This window comes from Elgaria multicarinata, chromosome 19, assembly GCF_023053635.1.
Source record: "Elgaria multicarinata webbii isolate HBS135686 ecotype San Diego chromosome 19, rElgMul1.1.pri, whole genome shotgun sequence".
NCBI classification, from domain to species: Eukaryota; Metazoa; Chordata; class Lepidosauria; order Squamata; family Anguidae; genus Elgaria; species Elgaria multicarinata.
This window is the reverse complement of record NC_086189.1, coordinates 13,990,258-14,008,841: the sequence shown is the minus strand read 5'-3', so window position 1 is coordinate 14,008,841 and position 18,584 is coordinate 13,990,258. Positions and strand designations below refer to the sequence as shown.

Here is an 18,584-nt window from a genome sequence, read left to right as displayed (position 1 = left end):
CTTGTATCTAATCAAGTATCCATGTCAAGGTCAGAGGAGAGAGAAAGATGGCAGTGTACTACCTCTTGATCAGTATGAGTGTGTGTTTGGCTAGGAAGAATCCAGAAGATCAATATGAGTGTGTGTTTGGCTAGGAAGAATCCAGACTAAGTTACACCCCATTCATTTCAATAGGACTTATCAGACACAACTTAATTGGTTTCAACGAGAACTAAATTCAATTAATTTAGTGCAGTTCCAAGCCATTGCATTTTTGTTCTACTAAAGTCTCATAACTGACCAACGTCAGTTCTCTGATTGGCCTGATAAATTTCCTGTTTCGTTGTTCTGTTTTTGTGTTTTCTTAAAAACCTTTTTCAAAACGATTGCTCAGGTTTTGTGTTCTGTGCTTTTCAACTGGCATTGTCTAGGGCATGGGTTCTCAACAAGGGGGGAATTCCCCTCCGGGGTGGGGGGAGGATTTTAGAGTTCCAGGGGGGGAATTGGGACCACTATTCGGCAAAGTATGATTCCTGTAGATTATGTCTTCCTACACGTTATTAAAAAAGTCCCAGAAGAGTGTCATGTCTGCAAAAGCCAGGCCTTTGCTCTCTTTTCCCTCCCTCCCTCGCAATCCTAGAAGTTTCAAGCCTCCCATTTAAAGGGGCAACGCAAAGCATGGGAGCTGAGAATGCAAAAGGGGCCATGCTTTGCATCGCCCCTTTAAATGGGACTAATATAGAAAAAAAATAAAAGATTTTCAATATTATATGCATATTATTTGGAATGCACCTTTTGAGTTAGACGGGGGAATTATATTCTGAACAATGGTGAAAGGAGGGAATGGAGCAAAAAAGGTTGAGAACCACTGGTCTAGGGACTTGGGCTTAAAAGGGGCAAGTGACTATTGCTGGTACAAATAAAGCCAAAGAAATGGAGACTTTGCCTGTCCCCAGTGGTTTTATAGAAGTGACTAAATTTCAATTAATGCTACAGTTGTTTTCCATTTCTGTCCATATGGATTTTTAAAAATTAAGGTTTCTTCACTTGTGTGTTTTCTTTATGGAAAGATTTATTTCATCTTTGGAAGGATGCTGCGAACAGTTATTTGAATTTGTATTGTGTTTTCTAGGAACTAGCAAGTTGTGGATGGAATAAGAAAGAAAAACACATTCTTGCCCCTAATATTGTTGCCTTTACAAGGAGGTTTAATCAGGTAAAGACTATAGAGTTAATTAATAAACAATGTCTGCTAGGAGTCGATAAGGATTGAATTGTAAATGTACTGTGAAATGGGATGCTTGCTATGTTTGAATCTTTTTAGCAGTTATATGTGATGGATTAGTGAGTTCTAAAGTAGATACCTTATTCTTCTTCACGGTCTCCTAGCATCACACAGATTCAGGAAACTACTGTAACTGAGGAATTTTGGTGGGAAACTTTCTCCCACCATTCCAGTGTGCATGTCCCTAGTGACTTCAAATTTATTCCCTCATTTCTCTTTCAACCGCCATTGTGGGAGCCTCACGAGGGAATTTGTCCTGCGTTCAGTTCATTTTGAAAGCATTTCAAAAGCTGAGGATTTACTTCTCTCTTCTTTCTATCAAAGATTTCTGTCTTTTTTCTTCTGCATTGTTTTTTTTAAATTCATGTTTGTTTTCGTGATCTTGCAATTGCCCTCTGGGGCATATGGCCCTTAAGGCCCCATTTAGAAAGTACATCCATTGCGGGGGCAAGTTAATGCCAACTAACGGACATGATCTTTGCCTCTTTTACCTTGGAGAAGGCCACATTGTTGAGGCTTGTCCTCACTGCTAAGCTTTCTTTGACACTCATTGCCTACAGTATTGAGACCTCTGGATCAGGAAGACATTTTTTGCCCGCCCCCTCTGATTGCAACTCCTGTTCTACAGCTGCAACAAGCAAGTGCAACGGCCCACCTTTATCGACTCAGCGATTCACTTCTTGGATTGTAAAACAGCCGAGCTACCATATGAGCTGTCTGGACTCAAACTGTCTACCCCAGTCCAAGCTCACTCTGCTTGCCACCTGTGAACTATGTCGTACTGCCACCTGGTTGACACCGTCTATCTTTGCTAGACATTATAGAGTGAATATTCGGGCTAGAGCTGACTGCACTTTTGGTCCACCTCCTTGTAAGTTAGCTTGCTACTTGCCCATATGTGTGATGCCCAGAGACTATGAAGAAGAAAGACAGGATGCTACCTGTAACTGTAGTTCTTCAAGTGATCATCTGTGCATTCACACAGCCCAATCACAATCCCCTCTTTGGTGTCATACTCAAGTTCAGTGTTAGGAACTGAAGATATTTCTTCTTGGTTCCAAGGTCACAATGTCGGTTTCAAGGAACTGAGGGAATAAGTGGGAACCTGCTAGAGACATGTGCACTGGGATGTTGAGGGAAGGATTCACGCCAAAATTCCTCAGCTAAAGAAGTGTCCCGAATTAAAGATCTGCACAGGCACACAGCCCATATGTGTGAATGCGCAGATGACCTCATGAAGAACTACAGGTAGCAACCTGTCTTTTCCTGGTAGGACCCAATAGGGACCTACCATTGATGGCGAGAAATGCTGGTTTCCTGTGCATGCATAGCTGGTCCCGTTATCAGCTTCGATGGCATAACACTTCTGGGGGCAAGCCTCCAAATGACTGGAAATGCAAGCTTCTTGAATAGGGCAACCTGTTCCTTCCAGAAACTTTAATTTTCGATCGTTTGGGGGCTTGCCTCCAGAAGCACTACATCGCTGGCCCTGGTGGTAGGGTTAGCCGTTCACACACCAGGAACCAGTGGTGCTCGCAGCCGGCTGGATCCTACCCTTAGCATAAAAGTTAAAAGTTGAACAAAAAAAATATTTGCCAGTTGAACTTGACAATTCTGCAGCAGTCAGATACAAAACATTGGAAGTAATTTTTCAGAAGCTGTGTTCATAAAATTAATTTCTTGTCTACAGAATTAAGATGTGATTTGAAAACAAATTCATTGATTTTAGAATATTTTTTACCAATACAAATATTTGAGTTTTTACTCCAGTTAAGACTCAGTTACAAGGCTCCCTAATATCCCAAGAAAAACTCTGACACAATCCTCATGAAATGTAAAGCAGAACCAGCTGGGGAAATAAGCTTATACAGGCAATTGCATATCTCCAGTTTGTGGATTTACAATGGTGCATTCAGGTTTCTTAGCAGTACCTGAATAGGTATGTCTTCACAGCAGTTTCACAGGGCTATATTTGATGGAGAATATTATTCCCTTGGTCTGCAGAGGTGTTCCTTTTCACATCAACGAAATTATACCCAACCATACGTGGGGGAAATGGTCCTTTGTATCCTGAAGATACCTGTGTGAAATATTTTGCATTGGGGTTAGTCAATTGCTTCTGCCTCGATCTGGAGCTGTAACACAGCTGCAATAACAGTTGTTAAAACTTCTTTTCCTCTTATCAGAGGATGTGCACCCCTCTGTTCTTTGACCATTGGAATGTGTCTATGCCTATCTGTATGTGTAGTGGTTTGCATTGTTGCTTACTGTGGCACATGTGACCCCTTTTCTTTGATTCATAAGTGATGCTAGATTTTTTTAATTCAATAAAGCCTGCATAGTTTGTTAAATTAAGGCCTGTACATTTATTATTTATAGGTCAGTTTCTGGGTTGTACGAGAAATTTTAACAGCACAGACTCTAAAAATAAGGGCAGAAATATTGAGCCATTTTGTGAAAATAGCAAAGGTAAGTTTGTTGCTTTTAAATAATTATTCCTCATTATTATTATTTTACACCTGCATGTCTCTTACTGGCCCCGTTCAGAAGACACCTTAAACCATGGCCTTAACCACAGTGATTAAGCCAGAAAGCCAGGTTGTGTTCAGAAGACACCACCCTGAGATCCTAATGATATAGGGTGGGATACAAATGTTTTAAATAAATAAGAGTGTGGGAACAATCCTGGGTTGTTTACCTGGCTCGCAACAACTCAGGGTTAAAAAAGGACCAATGACAAAGAAAAGGCCAAAATGCTCAATTCCTACTTTGGCTTAGTTTTCTCCTCAAAGCAGGTCTATGACCACCACGACCACCCGGCAAAAGTGAAGTACAAGCTGAAGAGGAAGGATTGCAGTTTGAGATTGATAAACAAATGGTCAAAGAACACCTAATTTCTTTGAACGAGTTCAAATCTCCAGCTTCTCTTGAACAAGGATGTCTGTCTATAAAAGAACAATTGAAGATAGCAAAGTCATTTAATGTGAAAGTTTCCCAAACTCCCCTGTAGGAAGTAAACGGAATTTCTGAAGTATTTGGCTGTGCAGATTGTGTATTAGGTAGAGTGACCACATGGAAAGGAGGACCAGGCTCCTGTCTCTTTAACAGTTGTATAGAAAAGGGAATTTCAGCCGATGTCATTTGTATGCATGCAGCACCTGGTGAAAGCCCCTCTTCATCACAACTAGAGTGAGCAGGTACAAAAGAGGACAGGACGCCTGCAGCTTTAACTGTTGTGAATACCTGTATGGTGAATACCTGTGACTACTCAATTGTGGTGTTCATCAAGCAGACTTTGCCCATTATTGCTTGCTCAGTCAGAGTGCATGTGACCACAGGCCTATTGACCATAAGTCTTCATGTCCATGCTTCAGATTTCATTTATTTATTTATTTATTTATTTGTTACATTTTTATACCGCCCAATAGCCGAAGCTCTCTGGACGGTTCACAAAAATTAAAATCATTAAGAACATAATAAAACATCCAACTATCTAAAAACTCAAAGACAAAATATAATATAAAAAGCACAACCTGGATAAAACCACGCAGCAGAAATTGATGTAGGATTAAAATACAGAATTAAAACAGCAAAGTTTAAATTTAGGTGTTAAAATACTGGGGAAATAAAAAGGTCTTCAGCTGTACAGCACCATGTACATTGATGGTGCTATATACATTGATGGTGCTATATAAATAATAATAATAATAATAATAATAATAATAATAATAATAATAAGCTGGCGACGAAAAGAATACAGTGTAGGTGCCAGGCGGACCTCTCTGGGGAGCTCGTTCCACAGCCAGGGTGCCACAGCAGAGAAAGCCCTCCTCCTAGTAGCCACCTGCCTCACTTCCTTTGGCAGGGGCTCACGGAGAAGGGCCCCTGTGGATGATCTTAATGTCTGGGCAGGTACATATGGGAGGAGGCGTTCCTTCAGATAGCCTGGCCCCAAGCCGTTTAGGGCTTTGTATGTTAGTACCAGCACTTTGAATCGGGCCCGGACCTGGACTGGCAGCCAATGAAGTTGAACATGAAGTTGTTCATGTTTAATTATTTCTTTTTATACAAGTGGAAAGATGTATAATTAGTGCTATGAGAGCAGCATTTTTTACTTGTACTATAACCAATTATAATGAACACTGAGTTACAGTGCAATCCATTTCCTTGCATCTGGTCTTTACATTTTATAGTTCCACATCACAGTAAGGCATTCAAATCTTCCGGGTGTTCTATAATTTACAATATAAAGAGCAAGCCCCTGGAACATTTATTATTGTGTCATGTGAGCTGAGACATTCTAACCCCATATGGAAAACTCATGGGTTTTGGTCTTCCTTTTTCCCTCCAGAAACTTCTAGAATTGAACAACCTTCATTCCCTCATGTCTGTGGTATCAGCTCTGCAAAGCGCACCTATTTTCAGGCTGACAAAAACCTGGGCAGTAAGTTGTTGTGACTTTCTTTTTCCTTTTTCCTTTCATCCTTGAGGCGTTATATCTGAAATGTTATTACCAAGAAATCATTTGTTTTAAATTTCCTCAAGTGGGAGCATGGCCAGTATTCTGCCTTGCTCCTCTGCCATACATTGAGGGAATCGCCACTTAGTCTGAGTTTTTAAAGTTATGAAAAGTACCCAGCTGGGGGATTTTTTCAACGAAGTTTATACATACATGATTTTTTTTAATGCATAATTGATTAGTGTGGTATTATTCCGTGATGTAAACAACAGAATCAGCTATGAGAGCAGAATCCAATGGGGCACTCATGCCCCCCACTGATTCTCTTGCACCCCACTAATTTTTGTCCTCAAGCAGTGCTCACTGCTTACGGAACGGAGGTTTAGTGCTTCCAGGGGCATCCGAAAACGTGCGAAAATGCTCATTTCCGGAACGGGGCAGGTCAGTGGAGTTCGCACCTATCCCAATCTAGAAAAGAGTGGAATGCTCGTTTAGGGGCTTCTCCGGGCAAGTGTTAAATCTCTGTTGCGCAAGTGGTAGGTCCTGCTTGCGCAATGGAATTGGCAGGATCCACCACTTGTGCAACAGAATCTGCAGGGCACGAGAGAATTGGCGGCAGCGTGAACACCCTGTTGGAATCTGCCCAAAGCACTCCTTGTGCTACAAATTAAAAGGCGTTGTGCAGCTGTCCCATCTTTTCTTCTTAACAGATTTTCTTTGTTATGAAAAAAGATGGATGAAACAGAGGGAAACACCATTGGGGGAGGGGGCTACTAGTGGGAGACAACAGCGTCTGGACCCCATGTCAGATTCTGTGAATTAGGCAGGGGCGGGGGTGCAGTGAATGCCTCTCCTGGAAGCACCCTAATAAAGGACTTATTATATTACACTAGGTAAGAAAAATTGCTACCTAATTCCTTACAGATGTGTAGCAGGTATATATTAAACTCCCTATCCAAGACCCATCATCCATGAATTCAAATTACTTAAGAGCTCACTGATAAAAACAAAAACTAAGAGATTAGTGGTGGCAACTCTGGATTGATCTTTGTGTAGCTTCCATTACTTTATGCGGGACACATACATGCTCAACTCTGTTCATCAGGGTACCATGAGGCATTTGTCTCAAGGGGTGGATTGGGGGCAGCCAAGTTCCTGCTGGATGTGGCAACTATGCCAAAACACACACACATACAGAGTCACTCCACCTAATGCTGTTGGCAACTGCCTGGTTGGGCAATCTAGGACCAGGCAAGCATCCTGCGTAAGACATGCAGCCATATTGTATAATTCATACTGGAAAAGCTTCCTAGATAGTTATTCAGTGTACAGTTAACACAAAGTCTGTTTTTCAAGAGAAATGGCATTTTAAACAACCTTGAAAGAGGTCACACTTCTCAACTGAACTTTTCATCATAATCCTCTTCATTTAATATTTGTATAGCATCTGTAATGTATTACATAATTTCATGGAGCTTAGAAAGGAGACAAGATGAAGGTTTGATAATCATGACTTTGGGAGGCATTTCTTGCTCCTGGGCATGTTATGAGGAGGGGGGGGGTCTAGAAAAGAGAGAAAAATGATTTCAGAGGCCTAGAATTTCAAGGTCCAACTAGACATGATGGAAATATATCTGCCTACAATATCAGGTCTTCCAACAAATCCATCTAAAGTAACATGGTGGGTGATTTAGAGCATCGCATGGGCAAGCATGAAGGGATTGCTGAATTCTCCCTTCTCCATGCTCCCCTCTTGAAACGACTTTTTCTAAAGCTGTTCTGCTCCCAATGAGCTTTAAAAAGAGCAATTTCAAGTGGGAAAACATGGGGAAGAGGAAAATCCAGGCCCTTACTCCCACCCACCCCTTTGTCTGCACTTTAAATCCCCTGCCTCCAACCTGACTTAGAATCATAGAATCATAGAATAGCGGAGTTGGAAGGGGCCTCTAAGGCCATCAAGTCCAACCCCCTGCTCAATGCAGGAATCCACCCTAAAGCATCCCTGACAGATGGTTGTCCAGCTGCTTCTTTATAGGGAATTATGAAGGACTTGGGTTGGAACATGTTGTGTCACACCTAGTGAAACAACACTTCATGCACTGAAATAAGGATAACTGTCTTGGCGCATGTACAGTCTTATAGCTCCAAATCTGAGAAGAGAAATAAATAATTGTAAATGTGTAGAAGAATGTCTTGCCACCTTCTTCCTCTTTAGGATCTCACTTTTGCATTGTACTCCGTCCCGCCAGGGGTGTTTGGTTGCAAACATCAAACAACATGAACTGTAGCAATCTCAGTGATTCTCAGGTTATTTGGGGACGGATCAGTGGTTTAAAGGCTATAACTTGTTTGTGTTTAGTAATGGGTCACATCATATTTCATTTGGTTAAACCAATTCCTCCTGTTTACCCATTTACTGAGAGAATAATGTTTACATTTTAAGAGACTAGAAGAGTCCCTTTTGTGGTGCTTTTCTGGTGGGTTTTGCTTTGTTTGAAGGAATGTATGCTCACTTTAACCCACATTTTCCATTAAACATTATTCATGTGCTCTTAGTCATGAAAAAAAGTGGGACTATATCTAGTTACAAATTCTTTCTGCAGCTTTGCTATACTGCACTCATTTAATTGTGTGGAATGTGTCTTAAGTTGGTTCTATATACTTTAGTAATGTAAGCTATTCACCATCATTTTCGTCTTCAGTGTCAGAAAGGATAACGTGATGGAAATAGTTTTTCTAAGTACTTTGTATTTGAAAAGCCTACAGATCCTTTGTTAATAAGTCCATTCTATGGCATTCAGGTTCCGAAATTAAAACAAAAGCTGCTTCAGTGAAATGTCAAAGTTCTCAAAGAAACTAACGCAGTTATAAAATTGTTTGAATCAGTCAGAATTATGAAAAAGAAAGTTCCATTCCTATGCCTTGCAGATGTTTTAAAGTCTGGAATAAGTCCTATTTTTAGATAATTTTTCAGTTATATACTTTGTCAGGGGTTTGCATGGGGTTAACTTACCCACAGGGGCTGTGTCTTAAAACAAGCCATGGGTTATTTGAGGATTGTCTAATCTTCACACAAGCCGTGCAGCCTGGGTTTGCATAACATGATAAGATGCAGGAAGCCGGTGCCATGTACAGCTCCGCTGGGTAAATTAAGCCAGGGTGGGCTATCCTGTCATGCAAACCAGGACACAGAGAGGCATATTTCTGTCTTTATATGTAATGGTTGGGATCTAACTAGCTGAGGGATGTTTGGCTATTCTTCTCTCTCTTTTTTGAACAGTTCACCCACCCACATATTCAAGACCCCATTAGGCATACAGAATTAATCTTGCAGTTTCTTGAACCTTGGCTGATATTTGCCTATATTAACATGCTTTTGTTTGAATCTTAATTTAGTACACTGATGGTAACATTAAGGCGCTCACTGTCCACTATAAAGATAACCATGAGCAGGGCTGGGCAGAGGGGGGGCAGTTGACCTGGGCCTACAATTTTGAGGGGTCCTACTCTGAGTCCCCCTGGTAGGGGCAAAGATAATAATAATAATAATAATAATAATAATAATAATAATAATAATAATAATTTTATTTATTTATTACCCGCCTCTCCCTTTGGATCGAGGCGGGGAACAACATCAGAACAGGAATCAATACATCTTAAAAATTCTTAATTTTACATTGATCTGGATAGGCCTGCTGGAAAAGGCTAGTCTTTAAAGCTGCCTTAAAATCACGCAGAGAGTTAATTTTACGAATCTCCTCCGGCAGGCCATTCCACAATCTGGGGGCGATAGAAGAAAAGGTCCTCTGGGAAACTGATGTCAGACTAGTTTTAGCTGACTGAAGTAAGTTCACCCCAGAGGACCTGAGTGTGCGGGGCGGACTGTATGGGAGAAGGCGATCCCGCAGGTAACCTGGACCTAAACCATTTAGGGCTTTAAAGGTAATGACCAACACTTTGTACTTTGCTCGGAAACTAATTAGCAGCCAGTGGAGTGATTTTAATGTTGGGGTAATATGCTCACCCCTAGGTGTACCGGTGACCAACCTGGCTGCCATATTTTGAACTAGTTGAAGTTTCCGAACTAGGTACAATGGTAGCCCTGTGTAGAGTGCATTGCAGAAGTCAAGCCTTGAGGTTACCAGCGCGTGCACTACTGTCTTTAGGTCTTCTGACTCTAAGAAGGGGTGCAGCTGGCGTATCAGCCGAATCTGATAGTAGGCACTCCTGGCTGTCGCATCTATCTGGGCTGTCATTTGGAGCGACGGATCCAGGAGCATCCCTAAACTGCAAACACAGTCTTTTAGGGGGAGTGTAGCCCCATCCAGAACCAGTTGACACACCTCCAAACCTAAGATGTCTTATATACATCATTAATAAAAGTGCTTGCCATTACCTTTTTTATAAATCGTTCTAGTTCATATGTATTTAGAACTGATTAAAAAATACTTAATGAGCAGTTTGAAATGGGGCCTACATTTCCCATCTGGCCTTGGGCCTATTACCGTCTTTGCCCAGCCTTGACCATGAGACATAAAAGAGGAGGCGATGTGTCTGTTTGTTAGGTCCAAACTGTTAAAGCATGATCAGCAATGTGAATTATAAGCAAAATTCTATATAGGGAATGCTATAGGAGCATTCCTTATTATACACCTGGTGTAATAAGCAAATCAGCAGCAGGTCCTTTACCCGATGGTATGTTTCCAATATTGCTCTTTGTTAGGAAAAGATCTTCCGCTCCTAGAAGAGATTTCTGCTAACTTTTCATACCATCTTCTTTGTAAAACGCTAACTTTAGTGTTATTTATTTATTTATTTATTTATTACATTTCTATACCACCCAATAGCCGAAGCTCTCTGAGAGTACTGAGAGTCCAACAGTAAAATGTCCTTAAGTACATTTTAGGGTCTAGATATTTTACTTTTCCATGCATGGAAATGTCTGCTAGAGTGATGGTTAGAATATGAGGTTTATTTCCCCTGGAAAATCCATGTTGGTTCTGTCATCAACCACAAAGATAATATTTGCTTTTCTTTTTCCAACGCTTGCCTTACTGTAATTCATAATAGTTGTGTTGTTTTGTGGATACGGTGTATGTGTGTTTAGGTCTGCATCCACAAAGGAGGAAATGGTGTTAGTGTTGCTGTGTATGTATTTGTAGGGTGTTTTAAAATTATTTTATTTTAATCTATTTGCTCTGGATATCTGACTAAACATTTTTGTGTTTGCACAGTAGTTGCCCTTCAGTCAAATATGTTTGGAGATATTTTTTTCCTTTTTTGTATTAAAGACAGAGATAGAGGTAGTTGTAATAGTTCCAGGTAATCATCAAAACGAAGACGAGCCAATGTCCCTTTGGATAAAGACACTGTTGGTTTTGGATAGAAGTGCAAAATTGAGAAGACTGGAGTGAAAAAAAGAATTTGCTTGAATGAGTGTTTTAAAACGTGTAGCCTGAAAAGAACAACTGTACTTTCAAACAAAGCAAACTTATTTCCAAAAGGATTTATCTTGTGGTACAAAATTGTGATTGATGTCCTCTGCTTTGTATGTAATAATATATTAGGAAAATTTCAAAATCCATATTAGGGCAATATGTTTATTGGGAATCATTCTAGACCTGAAACACACAGGAATCATTCTAGACCTGAAGCACAATTTTGCACAGATGGAACATTTGGCAAAAGATGTGTTTCAAATTTACTTTTATTTGATTGATTGCATTTCTATACCACCCAACAGCCAAAGCTCTCTGGGCGGTTCACAAAAATTTACACCATGAAGTACAATCCAAAGTACAAAACAAACAACAGTATAAAAACACAATATAAAAGTACAATATAAAAGCACAACCAGGATAGAACGAAGCAGCAATGCAGAGATTTATACAGATTTAAAATACAGATTTAAAACAGCAAAGTTAACAGACTAAGGCAGTGTATAAGCCACTTTAATTGGTTGCATATGCCACAGGAGGAGCAAATCTGAATGTATGAAAATGTGGTTTTAAACTGAATCAAGTTGGAAAGCGTCTCCATGTAGATGGGACCTCTGTTAGTGGATTTAAATACGGTTTCACATGCACAAACTTCAATATACTTCCCATGTTCTCTGGGTTTTGTTGCTCAGTTTTAGATGTGTGGTCATTGATGGGAAAGTTAGTTGTAAATAGCATCCTTCAGCCACCTGTTCTAAAGAAATACGTTCTATTTAAATGTTAAGTAATACGCTGGTCCTTTGCCCCAACAAACCCTTTAAGTGTAGGATGGTGTGTTTTAATAGTTGCAACTGAGCAATGTTACAAATTGTGGCTTTACACCCATACTGTAGGAATCATTTGGGATGTTGCAGTCATCATGATGAGCCAGGGTTCCAGAGAACCGCGGCTTATTTGGATTGAGTGGTGTGCTAGTGCACACTACCTGATCACTCCCGTTTGGCTTCTCCTGCATAAGTGGCTAAACAGACCACAGGTCCTCCGTCCATGGTTCGTAAATGGGATTCTGGCTTCTCTCTCCCAAACAAGCCAGAGTCATAAGCCATGGCTTATGACTTTGTCTTTTTTGGGGAGAGAGAAGCCAGAATCCACAGTTTGGATAGCGCAATAAACGAACCAAAGAGAGTCAGTGCTATGAGGTAGAGTTTTCCAGTGTGTTATTTTCCTGTGGAAAATGTTCCATTTCATAAGTTCACTAGTAACAATAAATGCATACCAAGTGCAAATACAATATTAGGCGAGCTTGACATTTTCAAATTTGTAATTAATGTTTTTCAGGTAATCATCTCTAGCAAGTATGTGAGAGAATACATGTACGTCTTTGAAATACAAATATGTCTCAGTGAGATATTGAGCAAATAAATAGTCAGAGTGAAACTGAAGGTGCCCCAACGATCTTAGGCCCTTTCTACACCTAAGGATTATCCCAGGAAAATGGAGGGATCATCTCTGCCTGCTCCTGGGATCCCCTGTGTGGCATTTGGATACACCGGAACGATCCCAGGACGATCCTGGGATATAGAGCTGGTGTAGACATGTCCAGAGTGAAAGAGAGTTGAACTCTGTTGAAATAGATGAGTAGGTTTCAGCATATCATGCACAGTTCTTTGCATTGCTAGAAGTAATTAGTGTGTCAACAGTTTTCAGTACTTTTCTTTTTTACTTAAATGTAAACAATGTAAGGGATGTTCATGCTGTTAATTTTGAATTTTTACAAGTATTCACTACAAATTTCTACATATTATAACATTTAAATCACATGCTTGTTTAGACAGAAGAAGTCCTACAACTCCCAGCATTCCAGCCAGTTAGTCACCCCTGATGTCAGGAATGGCCAAGTAGGAGCAATCAGGCAGTGTGCACTAGTATGTTTGCTCAATCTCAATAAGCCAGGATTCTCATGAAGCCTAATTTACCATTAACATTCGAACCAGGGCACATTTGCAGGCAGGCCCACTAATACAGACTTTGGGGATCAGGGCCTGGTTTGAAAGAAAAGAAAAGCGTACAACTTCACAAAACCTTGCTTAAATTATAGTTCCCCAACATTTAACTGAAGAGATGAATGGATCTTACAGTTCTTTAAACTAACTGGAAGTCTAAACACAGCCTTGTTTCTTTTTGCTACTAGCCAGAAAGAAGGTGTGTTCAGAGAGACATGGGAGCTATTCTGGCTTCACTAATGTTTTATGCACATTTTATGTTTCTTAAGTGTTTTCTCAGGACAGGAAAAAATATACTAGAAGAAAGTTTCAGTAACTTGCCATCAACAAATTGAAATTATGGCATTAAGTTTTACTGTTCCGAGAATTATTTTCAAAAAGAGTAAAGTAAGTAGGCCAATCTTTTCTAGAAGTTGATGCAATGGTAGTTTATATATGTAAAACTGCAGATTTTACGGCATTGGGATGGGAAGAAGAGGACGCAATTTAGATTTTCCTACATTTTAATTAAGAGTTTTATATTTGCTGAGTAACAACTGTCCTCAGTTGTGATTTCTATACTTCCCTTTACCAGTTCTGAGCAGTATAACAACACTCCACAAAGAATACTGGAGAGAAGGAGAAGAGTCGTGTTCGTCAGAATATTTCCTGATCTTGGAGAGGAGCTGCCTTGTCATTTTATTATGTCTCTGGTGGGTTGGAAACGAAGTGGTACTGAAGAATTTTGCTTCTATATCTGCAACTGAGTTGGGAAGGGAGAAAGTGGAGCTCTGTGTAGCTTATACTGCTGAGTCAACAACGTTTTGGCACCGCACTTAATTGGGTGACTAGCATCTGGCATTAAAAAAAATGTAGAGAATCAATTTCTGGTATAGACAGGCCCTTTATATAGGCTCCTTGAGGTAGATGTTGCCTTCCCTTGGACTGATTCATTGAGATTTAGCAGCTGTCAAGTCTTTGTTCTCTCAAGTAAGCACTTGTGGCAATATGTGTGATTCCAGTAAATCAGTATAAATGCAAATCCCTAACCACATGCAGATATGCCATCTCCCAATTCTCTCCAGTTCACAGTAGCAATATTTAAGGCTGATATTTGAGGACTTGCGCAATATTTCAGTAAGCAAAATGAATAATTTCTTAAACCTTTTCAATTCAGATGTGTTTACCTTTTCTTGAAGGAAAGATTCAGCCAGAAAGGAAGGAAAATATAGATGTTTATATTCAAGGATTTTCCTTTGTTTTCCAAGTACATTTTTTTTATGTGAGAAAGCAGTGTTGTGCTTGGAAAAGAATATCTGATATTATTTGAGGTTGGTTGGTTGTTGGGTTTTTTAGAATAACACACTCTTTTTCCATGGATAACAATTTCCAGGTGTGGTATCTTTGTTAGAAACAAATCTGTTATATGTAAAATGAGATTTTTAATACATCAATTTACCTTATGGAGTAGCTTCTTTCTTGTCCAGATGATGGCCTGTAGCTGGTAAACAAGAATAAACTATTTATCCTTGCTTGAATATTAGGAGACCTTGGAAAGACAAAGTTGGAAGTGTGGCTAAGCTTAAGAGAGGAATAACTCCAGAGTACAGTTTATGAAGTGATAGAAGCTGTTCTGTAAAGCCAAACACCACTAGACAAATACCATACCACATTTAAATAAGTAAATGAAAGCTGTAGAGTTCTCAGAAAAACTTCAGATTTCTATGAAAGAGGAATGATGCATTTTGTTAAAAGATGGCAGTTATATTTGCTTGTTCATTAGGCACAGAAAACATTTGAATGGTTTTTGGGAGTGGGGTGGGGTGGAGTTCAGTGTTAGCCTAGTGTCTGTATGGAAAGGACGATAAACAAGGAGGAGGAAAGGAGATTTATGTTGGTACATATTCCCCCCCCCCATACATTTGTGTTCCACCCTTTCTTTAAGGAGCACAGGGAAGCATATAAGAACATCGGAAGTGCCATGCTGGATCAGACCAAGGGTCCATCTAGTTCAGCACTCTGTTCACATAGTGGCCAAACAGCCATCGGCCAGGGATGAACAAGCAGGACATGGTGCAACAGCACTCTCCCACTCATGTTCCCCAGCAACTGGTGCACACAGGCTTATTGCCTCGAATACTGGAGATAACACACAACCATCAGGGCTAGTAGCCATTGATAGCCTTCTCCTCCAGGAATTTATCCAACCCCCTTTTGAAGCCATCCAGATTGGTGGCCATCACTACATCTTGTGGTAGTGAATTCCATAATTTAACTATGTGCTGTGTGAAGAAGTACATATATAGGGCTAGTTTAGACAACATGCAAAGCTGTGGTTAGTCCGCTAACCCTTTTGCAGCAAATGGTTAGTGAGCATGTTTATACTGTAGTCATGTAGTCACCATAGTTAGGAATGGTTCAGATGACACACGAAGCTATAATGTTTAGCTCAAAATGCTTAACCACCGTGGCTTAGCGTGTCGTCTGAACAGGGTCATTAAGGTTATCCTGTTATATCCTCACAACAGCCCTGAGAAATAGTAACCAGCCCAAGATGGCAGTGTAAGCTTCATAGCTGACAATATTTTGAATACAAGTCTCCCAGTCCATAACCATTACACCAAGAAAAAATAACTCTAAAAGATATTTGATGGTCATTTTGTGACTGAATAAAATGGAAGGCATGGCCTTTGTAACTGATGCTTAATGTTTACATTAGACAGAACCCTTGTTCAGTTTTGTTCCTTATTAAAATGTGTTTACCATACAAAGCAAATCAGAGAGTCTGCAGCCAAAAAGGATGAACTAATAATATTCACAGACCAGCTCAACTCTAAACTCAGTGGTATTGGGCACTGTCTCAACCTCTGTTTTCCACTGTTAGAATGAAAATGATCTACCTCATAACATAGATGCGGATGAATGAGATGAGGGCTGCAACATATTTTGTTTGTTAATTATCAGGAGCCAGTCCTGGTGCAAGGAGCATTTCATGTCTTGATACAGAATTTGGGGTGGGTGGGTATTGCTGGGTAAAAAGCCACCATATGATGCAGGAGTATTCCCAAAGTGCAGTTTTGTGGGGCAGATATTGGGGTGGTGGTAAGTAGTACCTTCGCACAGCATCTTAAAACAGTTTAAAGCCAGAAGGCGGAGAGGGACTGTCTCATGGAAATTCTGTGCTTACTGTAAGGAGAGCTATACTACCTTTTTGGCCGTAAAGTTTAGAATGCGGCAAGGGAGTTGGGACAGGCAGACACTAGTTCCTTCAACTCTTATCACTAAGAATGACCATCATGACCCAGGCAAACATTGAGGTGGTCTAGTCATGCACCACCAGATCCAGTGGAAATAACTGCATATTTTGGTTTGCTTTCTATCACAATATGTGATGCCCTTGGTCAGTATAGCCTTTTGACTGATAGGTGCAGAAGACCCAGGCCTTGGGGAGTCTGCATTGCACTCCTGAGATGCTCTCCAGGCAAGGAAGTCTCTCCTGATATCACTCACATGCCTTAAGCATGTGAACTTCATAGAGAACTGGGCTTAAGCACCCACATTTCTGAATTTCTGAATTATTGAAGCCATAAATTTGACGAAGTGTTAGGATGAAAAGCCAAACCAGTTTGATAACAGCTTTTGGAAGGAGTTTACAGCACGGCAAAGGCTCGTCTAAGCTCAATTTTGATCATCGGAAACATTCCATTCTTATGACATAGAATATTTTTAGAGAATGTATGCTTCCAAGGATAATAAGATGGAGTCCTTTCTTAACATCTGGAATCCAGTGAATAATTGCTTTAATTATAAAGAGTAAATAGCATATTCTTTACAAATGATGTTTTAACTTTTTCCATAGAATTTGTTACAGCCTTTAAATATGAGATGCTCACACTTGTGGAAGTGAATTTTCCTAGGAGGGAAATGGTACGTAGTGAATTAAGCTGTAAATTAGAATATTACACAGATAACATTGAGGAAACTAGAATTCTGCTGTCAAAGTTTGGCAGCTATTTCAAATCCATGCAAAATTAAGTGCCCCCACCTTGATCCCATTGCTTCCTCTATTACCTTGCCTCACCGCCCCTCCTCCAGTCCAGCTCTTTTCCCCTGTATCTCATGGGCCCTCTTTCTTCTCAGCTTTCCAGGTCTTTTGCCTGCAGGCTAAACACTGGAAGACTCAATTTAAAAAATGATAAACCTGGATAAAAACACAGGTGGTCTCATCTTTCTTTGTGCCTGCGTATATCCAGCAGAAATCTTTTTTAAGATAAATGTTGTGGACTATATCAAAGACAAATGTATAATTGTGTTTCATTCCTTGGCAAAACCTCAGTTTTGCTACGACAGCTTCTAAACAAATTAACTTTGTACATCAGAAGAGTACAGAGAGGTTAATAGTCAGTAAATGTTTAACTATATATAGTAAAGAACATTTGCATTCTGGAAGCATGTGTACATGTACATGTTCTATCTACTCTGCATTCAGGGAAACTCTACACCCACACCAAGCTTTTATCTTCTGATTTATGGCTCCTTCTTCTTGCTATTGTGGTATAAGAGTTATCCCAATCTAACCCATATCATAGAGTTGGAAGGGGCCTATAAGGTCATCATGTCCAACCCCCTGCTCAATGTAGGAATCCACCTTAAAGCATCCCTGACAGATGGCTGTTCAGCTAGATCTTGAATGCCTCTAGTGTAGGAGAGCCCATGACCTCCCTACCTAGGCAATTAGTTCCATTGTTGTACTGCTCTAACAGTCAGGACATTTTTCCTGATGTCCAGCCAGAACCTGGCTTCCTGTAACTTGATCCCATTATTCCGTGTCCTGCACTCTGGGAGGATCGAGAAGAGATCCTGGCCCTCCTCTGTGTGACAACCTTTCAAGTATTTGAAGAGTGCTCTCATGTCTGCCCTGAGTCTTCTCAAGGCTAAACAGGTCCAGGGCCAGGGTCCAGGGCATGGGCAGCAAGGCTTCAGTGCAGGATGGACGTCGGTGGAACCAGCAACAGAGTCCAGGCAGGGCCAGAGGCAAAGGGCAAGGTCCAGAAGCAAGCAGGGTTCAGAGTCCAAAGGCAAAACAGAGTCCAAGCAGGGCCAGAGGCAAAAGGCATGGTCCAGAGACCAGGAACAACAGGGTTCAAGCAGGGCCAGAGGCAAAAGGCATGGTCAGGGCGAGCAGGCCAGGGCGAGCAGGCCAGGCCTCTCAGGAACAGGCTACAGCAGGCACAGGAGACTGTGTTGCTGCAGCAAAGGCTGGAGTGGAAATTCTGTCCTTATATAGCCCTTTCCTGGCTTCTCCCATGGTCTGCATCAGCCCATCTAGGTGTGCTAGCTGATATGGGCCTGGCTCCTGCAACTACTCTGCAGCCAGCAAGGTACACCGCAGCCGCCAGGTGGTGCTGCAGGACAGATCCTAACACCCAGTACCTTGCGCA

The 18,584-nt window shown here is 40.8% G+C and overlaps 1 protein-coding gene across 3 annotated transcripts in view; it reads left to right on the top strand.

Moving 5' to 3' along the window:
* RALGPS1 (Ral GEF with PH domain and SH3 binding motif 1) overlaps nucleotides 1–18,584 on the top strand; it is a 185,570-nt gene that overhangs the window by 41,342 nt on the left and 125,644 nt on the right. For all 3 annotated transcript variants that reach the window (XM_063144542.1, XM_063144540.1, XM_063144541.1), the window contains 3 exons: nucleotides 1,112–1,195; nucleotides 3,644–3,733; nucleotides 5,616–5,708. In XM_063144542.1, coding sequence (XP_063000612.1) covers nucleotides 1,112–1,195; nucleotides 3,644–3,733; nucleotides 5,616–5,708 — 267 coding nt within the window. The remainder of the gene's footprint in view (nucleotides 1–1,111; nucleotides 1,196–3,643; nucleotides 3,734–5,615; nucleotides 5,709–18,584) is intronic.